Source organism: Mus pahari, chromosome 4 (assembly GCF_900095145.1).
Source record: "Mus pahari chromosome 4, PAHARI_EIJ_v1.1, whole genome shotgun sequence".
NCBI lineage: Eukaryota > Metazoa > Chordata > Mammalia > Rodentia > Muridae > Mus > Mus pahari.
Genome location: NC_034593.1, coordinates 89,219,301 through 89,233,479, shown reverse-complemented (window position 1 = coordinate 89,233,479; position 14,179 = coordinate 89,219,301). Strand labels below are relative to the sequence as shown.

At 39.7% G+C, this 14,179-nt stretch overlaps 1 protein-coding gene across 1 annotated transcript in view; it reads right to left on the bottom strand.

Moving 5' to 3' along the window:
* The window catches only part of Tbx15 (T-box transcription factor 15), a 102,180-nt gene that overhangs the window by 10,349 nt on the left and 77,652 nt on the right, over positions 1-14,179 (bottom strand). Inside the window, exon 7 of the mRNA XM_021196300.1 lies at positions 4,704-4,801. Coding sequence (XP_021051959.1) covers positions 4,704-4,801 — 98 coding nt within the window. The remainder of the gene's footprint in view (positions 1-4,703; positions 4,802-14,179) is intronic.

Below are 14,179 nucleotides of genomic sequence, written 5' to 3'. Positions count from 1 at the left end.
GGAACATCCTATCCCACTACAGGGAACTACAGGGACCATCCTTGAGTACTCAGTAAATCCTAGGTGCTTTTGTAAATAGCTTATCTTAAGGTACCAATTTATCTCGCCCTCATAGTAATTATCTCTTCTTTAGAGGTCTGTATGTTAAGGGAATAAAAATAAATTGTGGCCACGGAAGAAATTTAAGTAAGTTAGGATATAAAGTTCATATGAGTAGATGTGACTTGGAGCAGAATAGTGAGGCTTTGGATGACATCATAATATCCAAGTGAGAAATGATGATGTGTCAGAGCCAGGTGGTAGCATAGGAGATGTGAACAGATTCAAGGCATTAGTGATAGGCTATGAGGATGAGGCCAGGAAAAACACCCTTGATGGCAAGTGGATGTGGGATCCTTCTCTCAGGAGAGGGTCTTAGGTCCCTTGAGCACATTAAGCCTAAGTGACTTTAGGGCACTGTTTATCAACCTGTGGGTCACAACTCCTTTGGAGGTTGAATGGCCCTTTCACAGGGGTCACATATCAGATATTCTGCATATCAGATATTTACATTATAAGTTATAACTGTAGCAAAATTACACCTATGAAATAGCAACAAGATAATTTTATGGTTGAGGGTCACCACAACATGAGGAACTGAATTAATGGATCTCTGAATTAGGGGAAGATTGAGGACCACTACTTTAGGGAGCAAAAATATGACATGTTGTCCATTACAAGTTGAATATCTTTGATCTGAGATTCTTGGAGTTAGAAGTTTTCTGAATTTGCAGATTTTTAAATATATTTAGAATATTTATATACACCTCTGAGACATTCCACTAATAGAACCCTAACCTCAAAACATGAAAATGTGTTTTGTTTCACATGTAGATATACACATAACCTAAAAGTAGTTGTATGCAATATCTTTTAATATTTTGTGTAAGAGGACTTGAATCATTCCCCTATGCAGAGGGATCTTTGTGAACTCACCATCTTTGAATCACTGCAATGACTTCACAATTCAAACATTAATGTTCGCTGAACATTTCTCTGGTTTCACAATATTTTTTAATATTTTGTTTTTAACTATGTGTATATATGGAATAGGTCATGTGCTTGCACGTGTGCAAGTGCTCTTTGAAACCAGAGTCAGATCTCCCAGAGATGGTGTTAGAGAGAGTTGTGTTGTGGGCCACACAGTATGGGGCTAGGAACCAAGCTCAGATCGTCTGCAGGAGCAGCATATGTTCTTAACTGATAAGCCTTCTCTCCAGCCTCTCAATGTGTTATTCACGTGATGTGTCAAGCATATCACCTCTCTCACTGGCCAGATTCTAACTACAATCAAATGACTGAAAAGCCAGTCAACAACAGGGACTGTCCATAATTATAATACTTTAACTGCTTGACTTATACTGAAACATCCAGTGGTATTGAAATCTACAGTGATGTCTGCTAGATTCTCAAGTGCTAGGCCCATGTTTCCACAGAAGACAAAATACTAACTGTGGTGCAACTGGGGTCATTCCTTTCAGCACAAGAGCTCTCCAATCACTCAGATCACCACTCATATAAGTTCAGTTTTGTCATAAAAATACACTGCATATTTAGGGAAACCAAGGCACAAATTTGATTTAAAACATCCATCAGAGAATGCCAGGATGGCATTATATTTGGCTATAACAGACCTGGATTCTTAGATTTCTTTTTATCTGGCCTTAGTCACCTTCTCCAAGTATGATGGCCAAACTTAACTGTCAAGTTGATTAGACTGAAACACTCTAGATTATTAGAACATATTTTCAGGTCTCTGTGAGGTTGTTTCCTGGCCCAAAAGTCATGGAGTTTTGACTAAGCCAGTTATTTAATTTTTAGATGGATTCCAAATCTGAACAGACCATCCTGATGTGGAAGGACCATGGAAGGATGAGAAGGAAAAGCTGGTTTGCGTACTCTGACAATAGCCCTTGCTAGGAGTTACTGCCTAATCATGCTTCAAATATTTGATCATAAGAAAAAAACAATGGTTCCCATTAATGTCAGACATCCCTGTACAAAGTGAGTGGGAGGTCAGGGTAATAGTGATGGTGACGGTATAACAACGATCTACGCTGACAGAGAGTTTGTGAGACTTTCGGTACCTGCCTCCTTTAATTTTTACAAGAATAAAGTATGCTCCTCCATAGCACACAGGAAGAAATACTGAGTGGCAAGAAGACTGAGAACCTCATGAGGATTCCAACACTAAGAAGTAATGAGAAGAACCTGACTCAAATTGTGTAATTGGAATCTATGCTTGTTCATTTGGCAGGACTAGGAACTGAAGCTAAGTTCTCAAGCACCTTTTACAAATGCTCCACAACTTAACTAAATATGTAGCTCCCTCTTTATGTTTGTATGTGTGTGTGTGTGTGTGTGTGTGTGTGTNTGTGTGTGTGTGTGTGAGAGAGAGAGAGAGAGAGAGAGAGAGAGAGAGGCAGAGAGACAGAGAGACAGACAGAGACAGAGAGACAGAGACAGAGAGACACAGAGACACAGAGACAGGGATACAGAGACAGAGAAAGACGTGATAATTTTTGCCAACTTGACACAAATTCAAGTCACTTAGGAAGAGAGAGCCTCAACTGAGGAATTGCCTCTATTAGATTGGCCTGTGAGCATGCAGTAGGGCATTTTTTTAAATTAATTATTGATGTGGGCACAGCCACCCCTGTGCAAGTGGTCCCGAATTATATAAGAAGGAAAACTGACCATGAGCTTCTGGATGAGCCAGTTAGCAATGTTGATGGTCTCTACCTCAGTTCCTGCCTCCAGTTCCTGCCCTGAGTTACTTCCTGCCTTGGCTTTCCTCAATGATGGGCTTACAATCTGCAAGTAAACAAGCCCTTTCCTCCCCAAGTTCCTTTTAGTTGGTGTTTTATTATAGCAACAAAAGCCAAATGGGACAGAGTAAAAGCTGGCCTTGAACTTGCTCTGTGACCCAGCTTTTATATCTGTGATCCTTGTGCCCCAGTCTTGCAAGCAGCTGTACCAGGAGGCCCCATATGAGTCTATGCTTTAATTATATCCATCGTTAAACCTCAAAATACTTCAGTAATGCTGGTCATAAATCAAAACCAGTGTGCAAAGCATTAACTACTCTCCTGAAAAGGGTACATGGTATCAGATATTATAGAGTCCTGGAATGGCCTCCCAAATAAATAGAAATTTAAAAATTAGGCTTTTGTCTATGATGAGTATTTACTGGAACAGAAGAAACTCAAATCTGAACATTATGCCCAGTGTCACTTTGGGAAGGAGAATACTGGAGAAGGAAATATCAACCATTCTACATGCTGGGAAACTTTCACTCAAGAACCCAGGTGACTGGGCCTCAGAATATGACAGGACTGACAATAGGATTAAAAGTCTGTGATCCCAGGGCCCCCAATGGAGGAGCTAGAGAAAGTACCCACGGAGCTGAAGGGGTCTGCAACCCTGTAGGTGGAACAACAATATGAACTAACCAGTACCCCCCAGAGCTCGTGTCTCTAGCTGCATATGTAGCAGAAGATGGTCCAGTCGGCTATCATTGGGAAGAGAGGTCCCTTGGTCTTGCAAACTTTATATGCCCCAGTACAGGGGAACTCCAGGGCCAAAAAGTGGGAGTGGGTGGGTAGGGGAGCAGGGTGAGGTGAGGGTATAGGGAACTTTCAGGATAGCATTTGAAATGTAAATGAAGAAAATATCTAATAAAAAATTGAAAAAAGTCACTGTACAGAACTGTTTCGAAAGACAGTATGATATAAAGTTTGGTTTTATCTTTTACCACCTAATAAAGAAAAAAAAATCTCTTAATCAGATATTACTTATTATGTTGAACAATACTTTTTTTTAACTGAAAATAGATATAAGAAAATAACCAGGTGTCTTAAAAGACAAATGAAGAAAAGAAAGTCACTGCATTAATATAAATATATGTGAATTAGAAGAGATACATGAGGACTGTTTAATAGAAAAAAGAGTATATATATATATATATATATATATATATATATATATATATATATATAATAGCTTACCAAGATAGAAACTAAAACTCAGGCGAAGATGAAACACATTTTATGCCAAAAATCATAACTGTACTAGAAATTATCAAATTCATCCTTTATATTTTTTCATTAAGTTTTTCTAATATAATTTATTTTAAAATTGAGAAACTACAGTTTAATCTTTAAAGAAATGTGATATAGTTTTAAAAATCCATCTGGACTATAATATTTACATGCATCATTGGAATCTGGCTTTGAGGGTTTATAGCCTTACCCCTCTGTCTGCAATATATATTTGCTTCCCGTATATGCTTGAGATATGATCTCTCACTTCCTGATATCACCCACATGCCAAGCCTTCTCTACTAATATGGACTCCAGTCCCCTAAAACCATAAGCCAAAATGAACTATGTTGTTCCTTAAATTTCTTTGGATCATGGCATGTTATCAATAGCAAAGGAAAGGAAATGTCACAGAAATCTTTGGTTTTAGGAAAGAATGAATGTAAATGACACGCTGACTCTAGGTCCAGCTCATTTGCAGAACTGATGGTATTCTTATCATTCATGGAGCTGCAAGTTGTCTTTGTTCCCAGAGAACTCTTATCACCCCTGTGCTGGCTATGCTCAGTTCAGCTCCCCTATCCACTGCTGTCTGTAGAGCAGAGGCCTCACCCAAAGCTTTACCTTGCTGCTTTTGCATGGTAGTGAAGTCCTCAAAGGTCAGTGTGCGAACAGGAGGTCTCCAGAATGCATATGTCTCCATGATGGCTTCAAGTCCAGTTCTGGAATCAGAATAGTCAGAAAATCAGCTGGTAGCTAATTCCAAAATGTCACTGACATTTAAAGATAAAAAGTGAGTTGTCTGTTGAGGGGCATACTACAGGATCTAATGGAAGTCAGCCTGGGAAAGTGAAAGTTCCTGATGCTGCTACGTTGCTGGAGGAAGGACAGAGGAAATTAATTTAGATCGTTCACAAGAAAGTCCTTAATCATGTTGAAGTTGAACACTGATTTTCCTTTCAAAGAGGCTCAATGGGCATGATAACAAAGGTACTTAAGGTCAAGGGTATTATGAGTACAGTTGAGCAGAGTGGCACTGACTGCTTCTCGTGCCACCACCATTACCTCATCATGGCTGACACATCCTGTCCCAGAGCCAACCACACATCCAGAGAGTGTGAAGGCTCAATGAAGCTGTCAAGCTGATGTGACTTCAAATTTCTCGTAAGTCAACAGAGAAGAGTAGGGCAGCAGAAAAAAGGGAGAGTAAACAAATACACTCAAGTTTTTATTGTAGAAAGAAATATTTACCCAAAGAAAGTGAGAAACTATACAATGGGCAAAAAGGACAGTCTACATCTCCAAATGCTTTATCTTTGTTTGTAACCTAGTAAGTGGACATTAAGAACCATAAACTGTCATATTTTAGAAAATGTCTAGTATTTTACAATACATGTATTCACAGCTTCTATTTTACTCATGTTGTGCAATCTGTGAATTGTATGGTATGCACGTTGTTTCTTTACCATTCACCTACTTCCTTGTATTAAGTGCTGAAATAATTGCCAAAATAACTATCAGAATATTGTTGATGATACACAACATCCTCAAAACAGAACATTGGTTGGAGCTCTGCTGAAAGCTTTGAGTAGAGCTTTTGAGTATTTACTTCAAAACTGTTTCTCCTATGTCAGTAAGAGAGACTCGTGGACTGGGGTTGGTGTTCGAAGAACTGAGAACCACAATGGCATGTGTCTCTCCATTGTGAAATCACCGCAAAGGGCATGATATGCCTCTTAGGAGAAGACAGGTCTTTCCTACTGAAAAGGTATGCTCTCTGACCTTCTACCTGAGTAATTCACTTGCTCAGCTCTCTTACATGCCAAGAACAAAGTGAGAGGTTTTATTTTAAGGGAGAGCAAATACCTTCTCCCTTTAACTGATCATGACCCCCCTGCATTCTTCTCAGATGAGCCATACACACATGGATTGCCTCCGTGTATTGGAAAATTTGCTTTCTGAATCAGCTTTAGTCGCATACTTCACTTTCTAAAGTCTTCCCTGGATCTTGGAGGCTTTAAATGCACTAATGCTGGGAAACCAAACTCTGTGTCTTAAGAAGAGGTTTACAGGAGAAAGCAGTGCGTGGTGTTTATTAGCTGTTAATCTGTGAGAAGCAGAAATAGACAGTATCTCTACCATCACTCTACATTGGTCCTGAATATAGTTCGTGGAACTATTTGTGGATAGAAAGAGCTAAGGCAATTAGGGGAGTTCAGAGTAATAAGGGGATAGGCAGATAAAGCCATGCTGAGCCTGGGCGGATAGAAGAAACAGGCCCAGCTTAGATCTGACTGCCTTGTCCTGGAATGCTGGCAGCCCACCAGAAAAACCCAGGATTCCCTTTAATGGCACAGGAGGTGCACTGCAGATGGCAAGGGTTTATTGTTCCACCTTCCAGTCCATGTTTTTCAGGGACAAGTGTCTGTCATAAGGACAAAAGTTAGCACAAGGACAAATAACAATCCCTTCTCATTCCATAAGAAAGTGCTGACAAACCTGAAGTTTCAATAGTACCATAGCATAATTCCTGTTTTCCTATTAATTTTATTGCCTATTTTCTTGTTAATTCTATTTATTGAGTAAGTAGAAATTGGTTTGGATGCTTTTCCATAATACTATTTCAAAATATTATGGTATGGTATGAATTTATAAGTAGCTGACTCTAAAATAATGACTATGTATCAGCTATCAAATATAACTTTAAAAACAGTAATGGAATCATATATTTAAAGTTTAAGAAGATTTATAGATTTTGTGTATTCTGTCTCTTCTGGCATTCTCTTCAATGATTATCTAGCCTCTATTGATGCATTTCCTTGAGACAATATTCTGAGTTTTTGTTAGATCTGTTATTAAGCTACTCCTGACATTTGGCTGAAATCTCATATGTAATTATTTTCATCCTCCAATGAAATGATGAAACTCTTATATATGGCCCACTAAACATCTTTCTTCCACGTCCTCCTCAAGGAGACTTTCCTTAGTCTAAAAATCCAGCACGCCATACATAAACATATCCTGCCATCCAGGAGTTCACATAATGGGTTTTCTCAAGGCAAAGGTGTAGAGATAGCATTTGTAACCCACCAAAATCAGTGGCAAAGAATATAACATTACTAGTCACACCTTATTATTAGACTATATCTTTCATAGTTCAATAATTATATTTTTAATATTTAGGAAAAATATAGTTCATAGTTATATTTTTACTATATAGGAAAAATATTAATTAGTCTTTAATATGTACTCTTCTGTGTAGAATTATAGAAATCTCATGCATTTATATTATTCAGTCTTTTCATGGATTCTGAATGTTTCTCTCATTGGAAAAAAATTAATCCTATTTATTTGCTATCTGCCTTATATTTTGTCTCAAATTCTGTCAAGCTTCACTGATTAGATCCAAGTGCTAGAAATTACTAGCACTGTGTCTCAGAATGTAGTATAGGGTCATGGCACGATTAATAATCCCCCTCCTTTGATAGTATCTTGTATGTATTTCAAGGGATTTGGATCCAATATTTTCCTTTTCCCAAGTTCCTAGAAAAATCCTTGCTGCACAGTATGTCTCAATTCATCTCACTGAACTAACAAACAGGTGTCACTATTTCATAATTTTAACAATTTCCATTTTCTCAACTGATGCACGTTAAGTTGATTAAGTGGTGAAACTAATCCATAAATTTCAGCTAGTATCAATTCTCTTTCCTAAGCTTAATTTTTTTAAACCAACTTGGTATAAAAATAAAGTCTCTGGGGATAGAAAGAGTCCTCTAGTGCCAGAGGTCGGGGCTTTTCATTCTCTGTCTAATAGGGATTGTGCCTTTATTGACCTAGGTACAATCTCAGGGCTGTTTCAGTTTCCCTCCTGCCTCTTTTGTCCTAGATTTTGGATTGCAGACCTTCCATTGAGCCTCAGTGTTCCAGCAGCATCTAAGCATTTCTACCCTTGGCCTTCTATAAGAATGTTTGTCAACTACCTATTAAGGTCTTCAGCTACTAGATGTCCACGCAAGGTGTACCATGCTAACCATTGTTTGCTTGCTCTATGTTATCTTGCCTTAATTTTGTAAAATTTTATCTCCAAGATTTACAAAATGGACTCATTGTTTCACAGATGCAAAAAGCTACGGTGTCTGGTTAACATGTTCCACATGGTGGGCCTCTGTGGGCTACGGCACAGAAGAGACCTGGCGTCATCTCTGAAGCTTCCAATCAGAAACAGTCAAGTTGGCAACTGTTCCCTCTTGCTGACTTTTTCTCCTTAGTCCAGTGACAACAGAGGCCACATCTAAACCCCCTTTGTTTGGTCTTTTGGCTGTAACTTCCTCTCTGGTTTCCAAGCTGCTTCTCTTTTGTCTTGGCCAAGCCAAAAAATGTGCTGAAGGAGGAGAAGAGGGAAGAGGCAGAGCTAGCCAAAGAGCTCCTTCACAAACTAATGATGTCTCCTCCAGATCAACTGATCTGGAATCGCAACCAGCTGGTAAAGAAACACCCTTCCAACTGCAATTCTACAAGAAACAAACAAACAAACAAAACAAAACAAAAACTTCTTTGAAGTTCAGCAAAGAGATTGTAATAACAAATATTAAAATATCCATGATCTGGCTTAGGTATTACTGTGTGCAATTTTCACATTATCCCTGGCTTCTTCATCATTAGTATCTGTTTATTTTCTCTTTATCTCCAACTTCTTTATCCATTTAACTTCTCCCTATGCTGTGTACTGAGGCTACCATGAAGAGAGCATATGCAATAGGTTGATATGATCACTGGTCCTCTCTCAACAGAAGTAAGTCCAAAGTTAAATGTATTCTAAGGTAGCAGGAATTTTGAAAGCATAAAGGAGTATTCAGACAAAGGAAAAACTTAGAAGATATAAAAGCAAAAAAGACACAGGGCTTAAGTTGTGTCATTTTCAATTAAAAAATGAAAACAATATAAAAAGAATTTATGAAATATATGATTATTTGGAGATATGTAATAGGTGCTATGAGGCATTGAGCAAGAAGTATTTAATATACATAGGAAACTAAAGGGAGATTCCACAAAAGGTCATCTATAAAACCTCAATATTAAATGACACTCTAAGCAGTCTTCTACTACAGACAAGTAGTAACTTTTGTGGCAGAGTCAACAGTATGTGCAAACACTTTGCAGTGTGGAAACAAAGGTATGCTATGGGCACTTGACAGAGAAGCTCTGCATATGACGAAGGTGTGCACAGTGGACATCCAGTCCAGATCTAATTACCATATCTCAAAGTTCTTAATCTATCCCTGCTCCCTTGAGGCAAGGTCAAACCTTCCCCCTTCCCTCCCTTTCATTATTTTGTGGATTCAGCTCCAACCTCCAGTCGCTTAAGACATTTTCTGTTGAGGTGCTCTAAAGGACCACAGATCAGAAGCCTACAAATTTAAACTAAAACCCATCATGCAAAATTTGGCTTCATGGGGTACAACAATTATATCGACACAATAAAGATACTGAAGTCAATAAGCTTCCATCACTGGTGTGGGAGAATGAGGAAGTGATGGATATGTGTTGAGAATTGAATACAAATTGCTCATTGCCTAGTGGTCCCCAGTGTTCCTTTTCAACTACCCTTCTTAGAGTTTGGATAAGCTGTGACATCAGTTCCGGGGCATTTTCAACATCTTATGAATAATAAAATTTGTAACAATTCCGAACAGGCTAACTAAAGCATTAAGTTCCTGTAAATTTGACTGAATACTCTGGCTTTGGTACAATGAAAGTCACTGAAGGGACAGATGGATACTCTAGTTAAGAGCTTAGACTCTAAAGATAGTATGGCTTCTAATTAAGGCAACTTTGGCCAAGGTAAGAAACTTCTTCATGCCACCGAAGTCTCCATAGTTGTAAGATAGAGAAATCTGGATTTGTTATAATAACTGTGGCTTAATAAACACAGCTTAACTGAAAACAAAGTTTATCAAGGCAAGTGAGAGAGTAAAATGAGAAGTAGGTTGGTCATCATTGTTCCAATTCAAGCAAAGGAAATTCTGTTCAAGTTGCAGCTTGGTCTAGTAGATATGGCCTTATTTCCCTGGAATTCATAGCGCTATTAGTCCTCTGGCTCTGGATAAAATGCAGAAGCAGTTCCATGTTACCTAATTCCATTTCTCATTTTCTCATCAGAGAACTAAAAGCGTGTCCCTCAAGCCCCTGTAGGCCTCATTATCTTGCAGATACTTCAGACTCCAATATACTAGCCATTAAAAAGACGTCACTGGGTTCAATGACACCATCCTTGGGCAGGAGCCTTAGATAATAAAACAATTGCCAACTCTCCCTGGCAAATCCATATGGCCAAGAGGACAATGGTGGAAACAGTTTATGACAGGGAGGGAGAACAAATAATAAGGCGGAGAAAAGCATTAAGTTCTGGCTAAACAAACAGCCATGGCTTGGATGAATATGAGGAATACAACTGCCAATAGGAGGGGGAGGCTGCCAAAATCTAGTACGGGGCCAGCTACCTTGAACGACAAATGCAACAGTCCCTGAGAAGTCCAACACTGATTGCTTCCATAGACCTGCTGAATGGCAGAAGTCACCCATGCCAGGGATAACAAGAAAGTATGCAAAAATCTAGAAAGGCTTGCAAGACTGCCAGGAAAGAGCAGGATGAGGTTAGCTGGGAAACTATAGCCAATGGCCCTAGAGGGGACAAATGAAAACACAGCAATTGAGCTTGAGGACACTTGGGATGGGATTGATGGTTGAGAAAAGGCAAGTGGTCAACTCATTGGCTCTTAGCTTGCTACTTGAGACTCATGAACAATGGGGAGCCAGAAGAAATTGGAAGCATGGTTTCTGCTGCCTGGACAGCTGTGCCTGCAGAGGACAGTGAAGTCATTCTCTAGATTCTGTGACAGGCTGGATCTGCAAAATCTGAAGCCAGTAGCTCAAAATTCAGATTTGCCATCAATATAAAGGGAAGCTCTGTGAGGGTACCTTGACTCTGAGATAAAAATAGACAACTTGGACCTCAGTTAATATATGAAATAAGTATTCCTATTATTTTACACTTATAATTTGAGTAGCTAGAAATAACTATTAGATTGAATTGTACAAAGTCACTGGTGTTATATCTTTCTAACCTATAGTCATTTCTTCTGTTTAGCTTAATAGATGGATAAGGATGCAAGCAGGATTTGATAGTTGTATCTGACAGAGCACTCTCTTACTAGATGTCAGATGAAGTACATCTATTGGTACCTTCCTCCCAACTCTCCAAGGAAAGTCATTTTAGATCTAAGCAAAGTTGCATTGGCCTGGGGTTGATTTATAGCTGACTTCTCTTTGTCTCTCTATCCAGTTAATTAGGAAACTCCTAACTCTACATGCCTCTGTCTATTGAGCATTGTGGACCTGTATCAGGGAAGAACTCCTGCCTGAAACTCAGTAGAATGGTTCTTCATTTCATAGGCATGGCCTTGGGATAGCAGCTGCTGAGAGTGGGTTTTAGGAACAATTTTACTATCAAGTATTTTCTCTACCACTGCTCAAGAAAATTTTCCTCTCTTTGATTGAATAGTGACTTCACTGAACATCCTTTTTCAAAATATAAATGTATTCCCCTCATGATGCAATGCCAGTTACCACATGAAATAGTATGTGCATAGGAACAAACTATATAAAAGACTTCCACCAGCCACACCCACAGCACACATACTGCTAGCTCAGCAATATGAACAGACCCAGAAATCCTCTTATACTTCATGTTTTTCTGCAGGTCCTATGAGATAAATCTGCTAAAAAGAAAAAAAAATTACTTTCATGTATAAAACAGCCTACATGACACATGACCACTCTCTGACTACTCTTGAGTTTGGGATTAATGTGCCCAGACTCAAGCCTCCAAAGATGGACTCCATAGAGAAGAACATACACTCCTAAAATACTGTACAACTTAACCAGCTAAAAAAGTGTCAGTCTACCTGGGAGCTGACATGGGACCATCAGTTGTAGATTCTAGAATGTTGTGTCAACTAGGCATAGGTAGAGGAAATCATGGGTCTTTCAGTTGCCCATAGATACAGTGGAACTGGGAGTAAAGACCAAACCCAAGGCCAAAGGCAGAAGGAGGGCACCATAGGAAAGAAGGCAGGCTGTCACTGTGTAGTATTTTTGAGAAAACTTTGAGAAGAACTCTTAGGTCCCATGCAGATCCTAATTTTAATACTCCCTTTTTTATGGATGTGTTTGCTTCTAAGGAAGTATTTGGGAATTCCACAAAATTTTCCAAGTGAGTCTTATGCTTTTTGTGCACTGTTTGCAGCCACCTCTAAGAGGCAAGGGTTTCATATCAGATGTGACTTGGAAGACCCACAGAGCTCTCTTTTCCTCTATTCCCATGGCTCCTCTGTCAACAGTCAGCATTTATACAGCTGTCTTTCCCTTTAACTGAGCAACAAGGGCCCTTGAGGGAAAAATGTATTTCCCAAGGCTACTTCGGGACTCTGTAAAAGCTTCATGGCACGTTTCTTGCCTTTGCTTCATGCGTCCATAGTGTAGTCATTCTTAAGGGCACAATTTCTCAGTTCATTACTAGGTGATCTTGTACAACCAAACCTCATTATGTCTTAGGTTCAACCAAGCCTCTGAGAACTTCTCCTTGTCTCTTACAAACACTGAAAACTTGTTGGTATACTCCAGGAATCTAGGAAGCACAGGCATGCCTGATCTCTACAGCAGATCACGTGGCCCCTTGGATGTATGGATCTATGGATCTAAGCGGCAATTCTGTCAAATCAGAATCTAACAGAAGTAAGCAGGCTTAGATTTGCAACTGAATTGCCCTTAGCTTTTCTAACTAATCACAAACTCGATCTTTCTTCCCTCTCCTTGTGCATCCAAACCTAGCCCTGGGTCTCTGGTCTCCTCCATTTGCCACAGGTTGGAATGAGCCTTTCTTATTCTTTTATTTAATTAATTTTGTATTATTTCTTTTGGATTCATCTCCTACTCATCAGTGTGGTTTTGCCACTAGTGAACAGTTTTCCATTAACTCTGTACGCCTGGCACTGTGAAGAAAGGGATAACTAAAAGGATAAACTTGGAAAAGTACAGTTCCGGATTGCTGACTCAATCAAGAGAATGACACAGGAACCTAACACAATGGAGCCCAAAATGCCAATGTGGTAGCTGGTAAGACTGTCTGGAGATTGTGGCACAAGTGTAGGGCAGAACTTCCCAGAAAGAAGCTAACTCCCAACCCTACAGGCCTCCTGTACTAGGCTTACCACCCAACAGGAAGCCTGAGATTCACACTCTGGATGCAAGCAGATCCTAGTGGATCCTCCTTCCAGTCCCAGTCATTAGATCAGCCGCTAGATCTCCTAAGAAGCAGAAGAAAAGGGCAAAAGGGCAAATCTATGAGCCAGGAGCCCTTATTTATAAATGTATGTGTGTGTGTGTGCGTGCGTGCGTGTGTGCGAAGAATGGCAGCTAGAGTTCAGCCCTTGCTCTGTACTGAGCTGTTTATTTCAGGGGAAACCTATCATCTGGGTCACACTCTGATGGGACTCAGTGTGTGAGCATCACAGGCCTAGGAACACTGCCCAAGGTACGAGTAGTGTGTACAGTGGGTGGTTGCATCCTTCCCATCTTTCCTCTCCTCCCTTCTCCAGCCTCTGGACTGTGCTGGGATGGATTGAGATCGACAAACCTGAACGTGTTTTGGTTTGAGGTTTGGCAACCTCTGTAACTCCAAAGTATTCCACAAATGTTTTGTGTTCTGCGAAACCAAAAAACATTGGCCAAGCACTTTCCCCTCTAATTTTTAAGCCCATGTGTTTTTAAAGGAAATGTAATCCGTATGTTTTAGTAACATTTATATGCAATTCATCAAGCCGTGCTCCTCCGCATGAGTCATTTGATGTCTAAAATGCATGTGGAAGAACAGGGGTGGGGAAGAGCTATATTCACATGAGAAGAGCCACACAGGAGAGGTTGGACAGAAAATGATGCACTGGTCCTGATGCTAGCTCAGAATCATCAGGCCCAAGATGCACAAATCACTCTCCATACACTCACCCATCCATCTTTCCCATACACAGAAAACCAAAAGT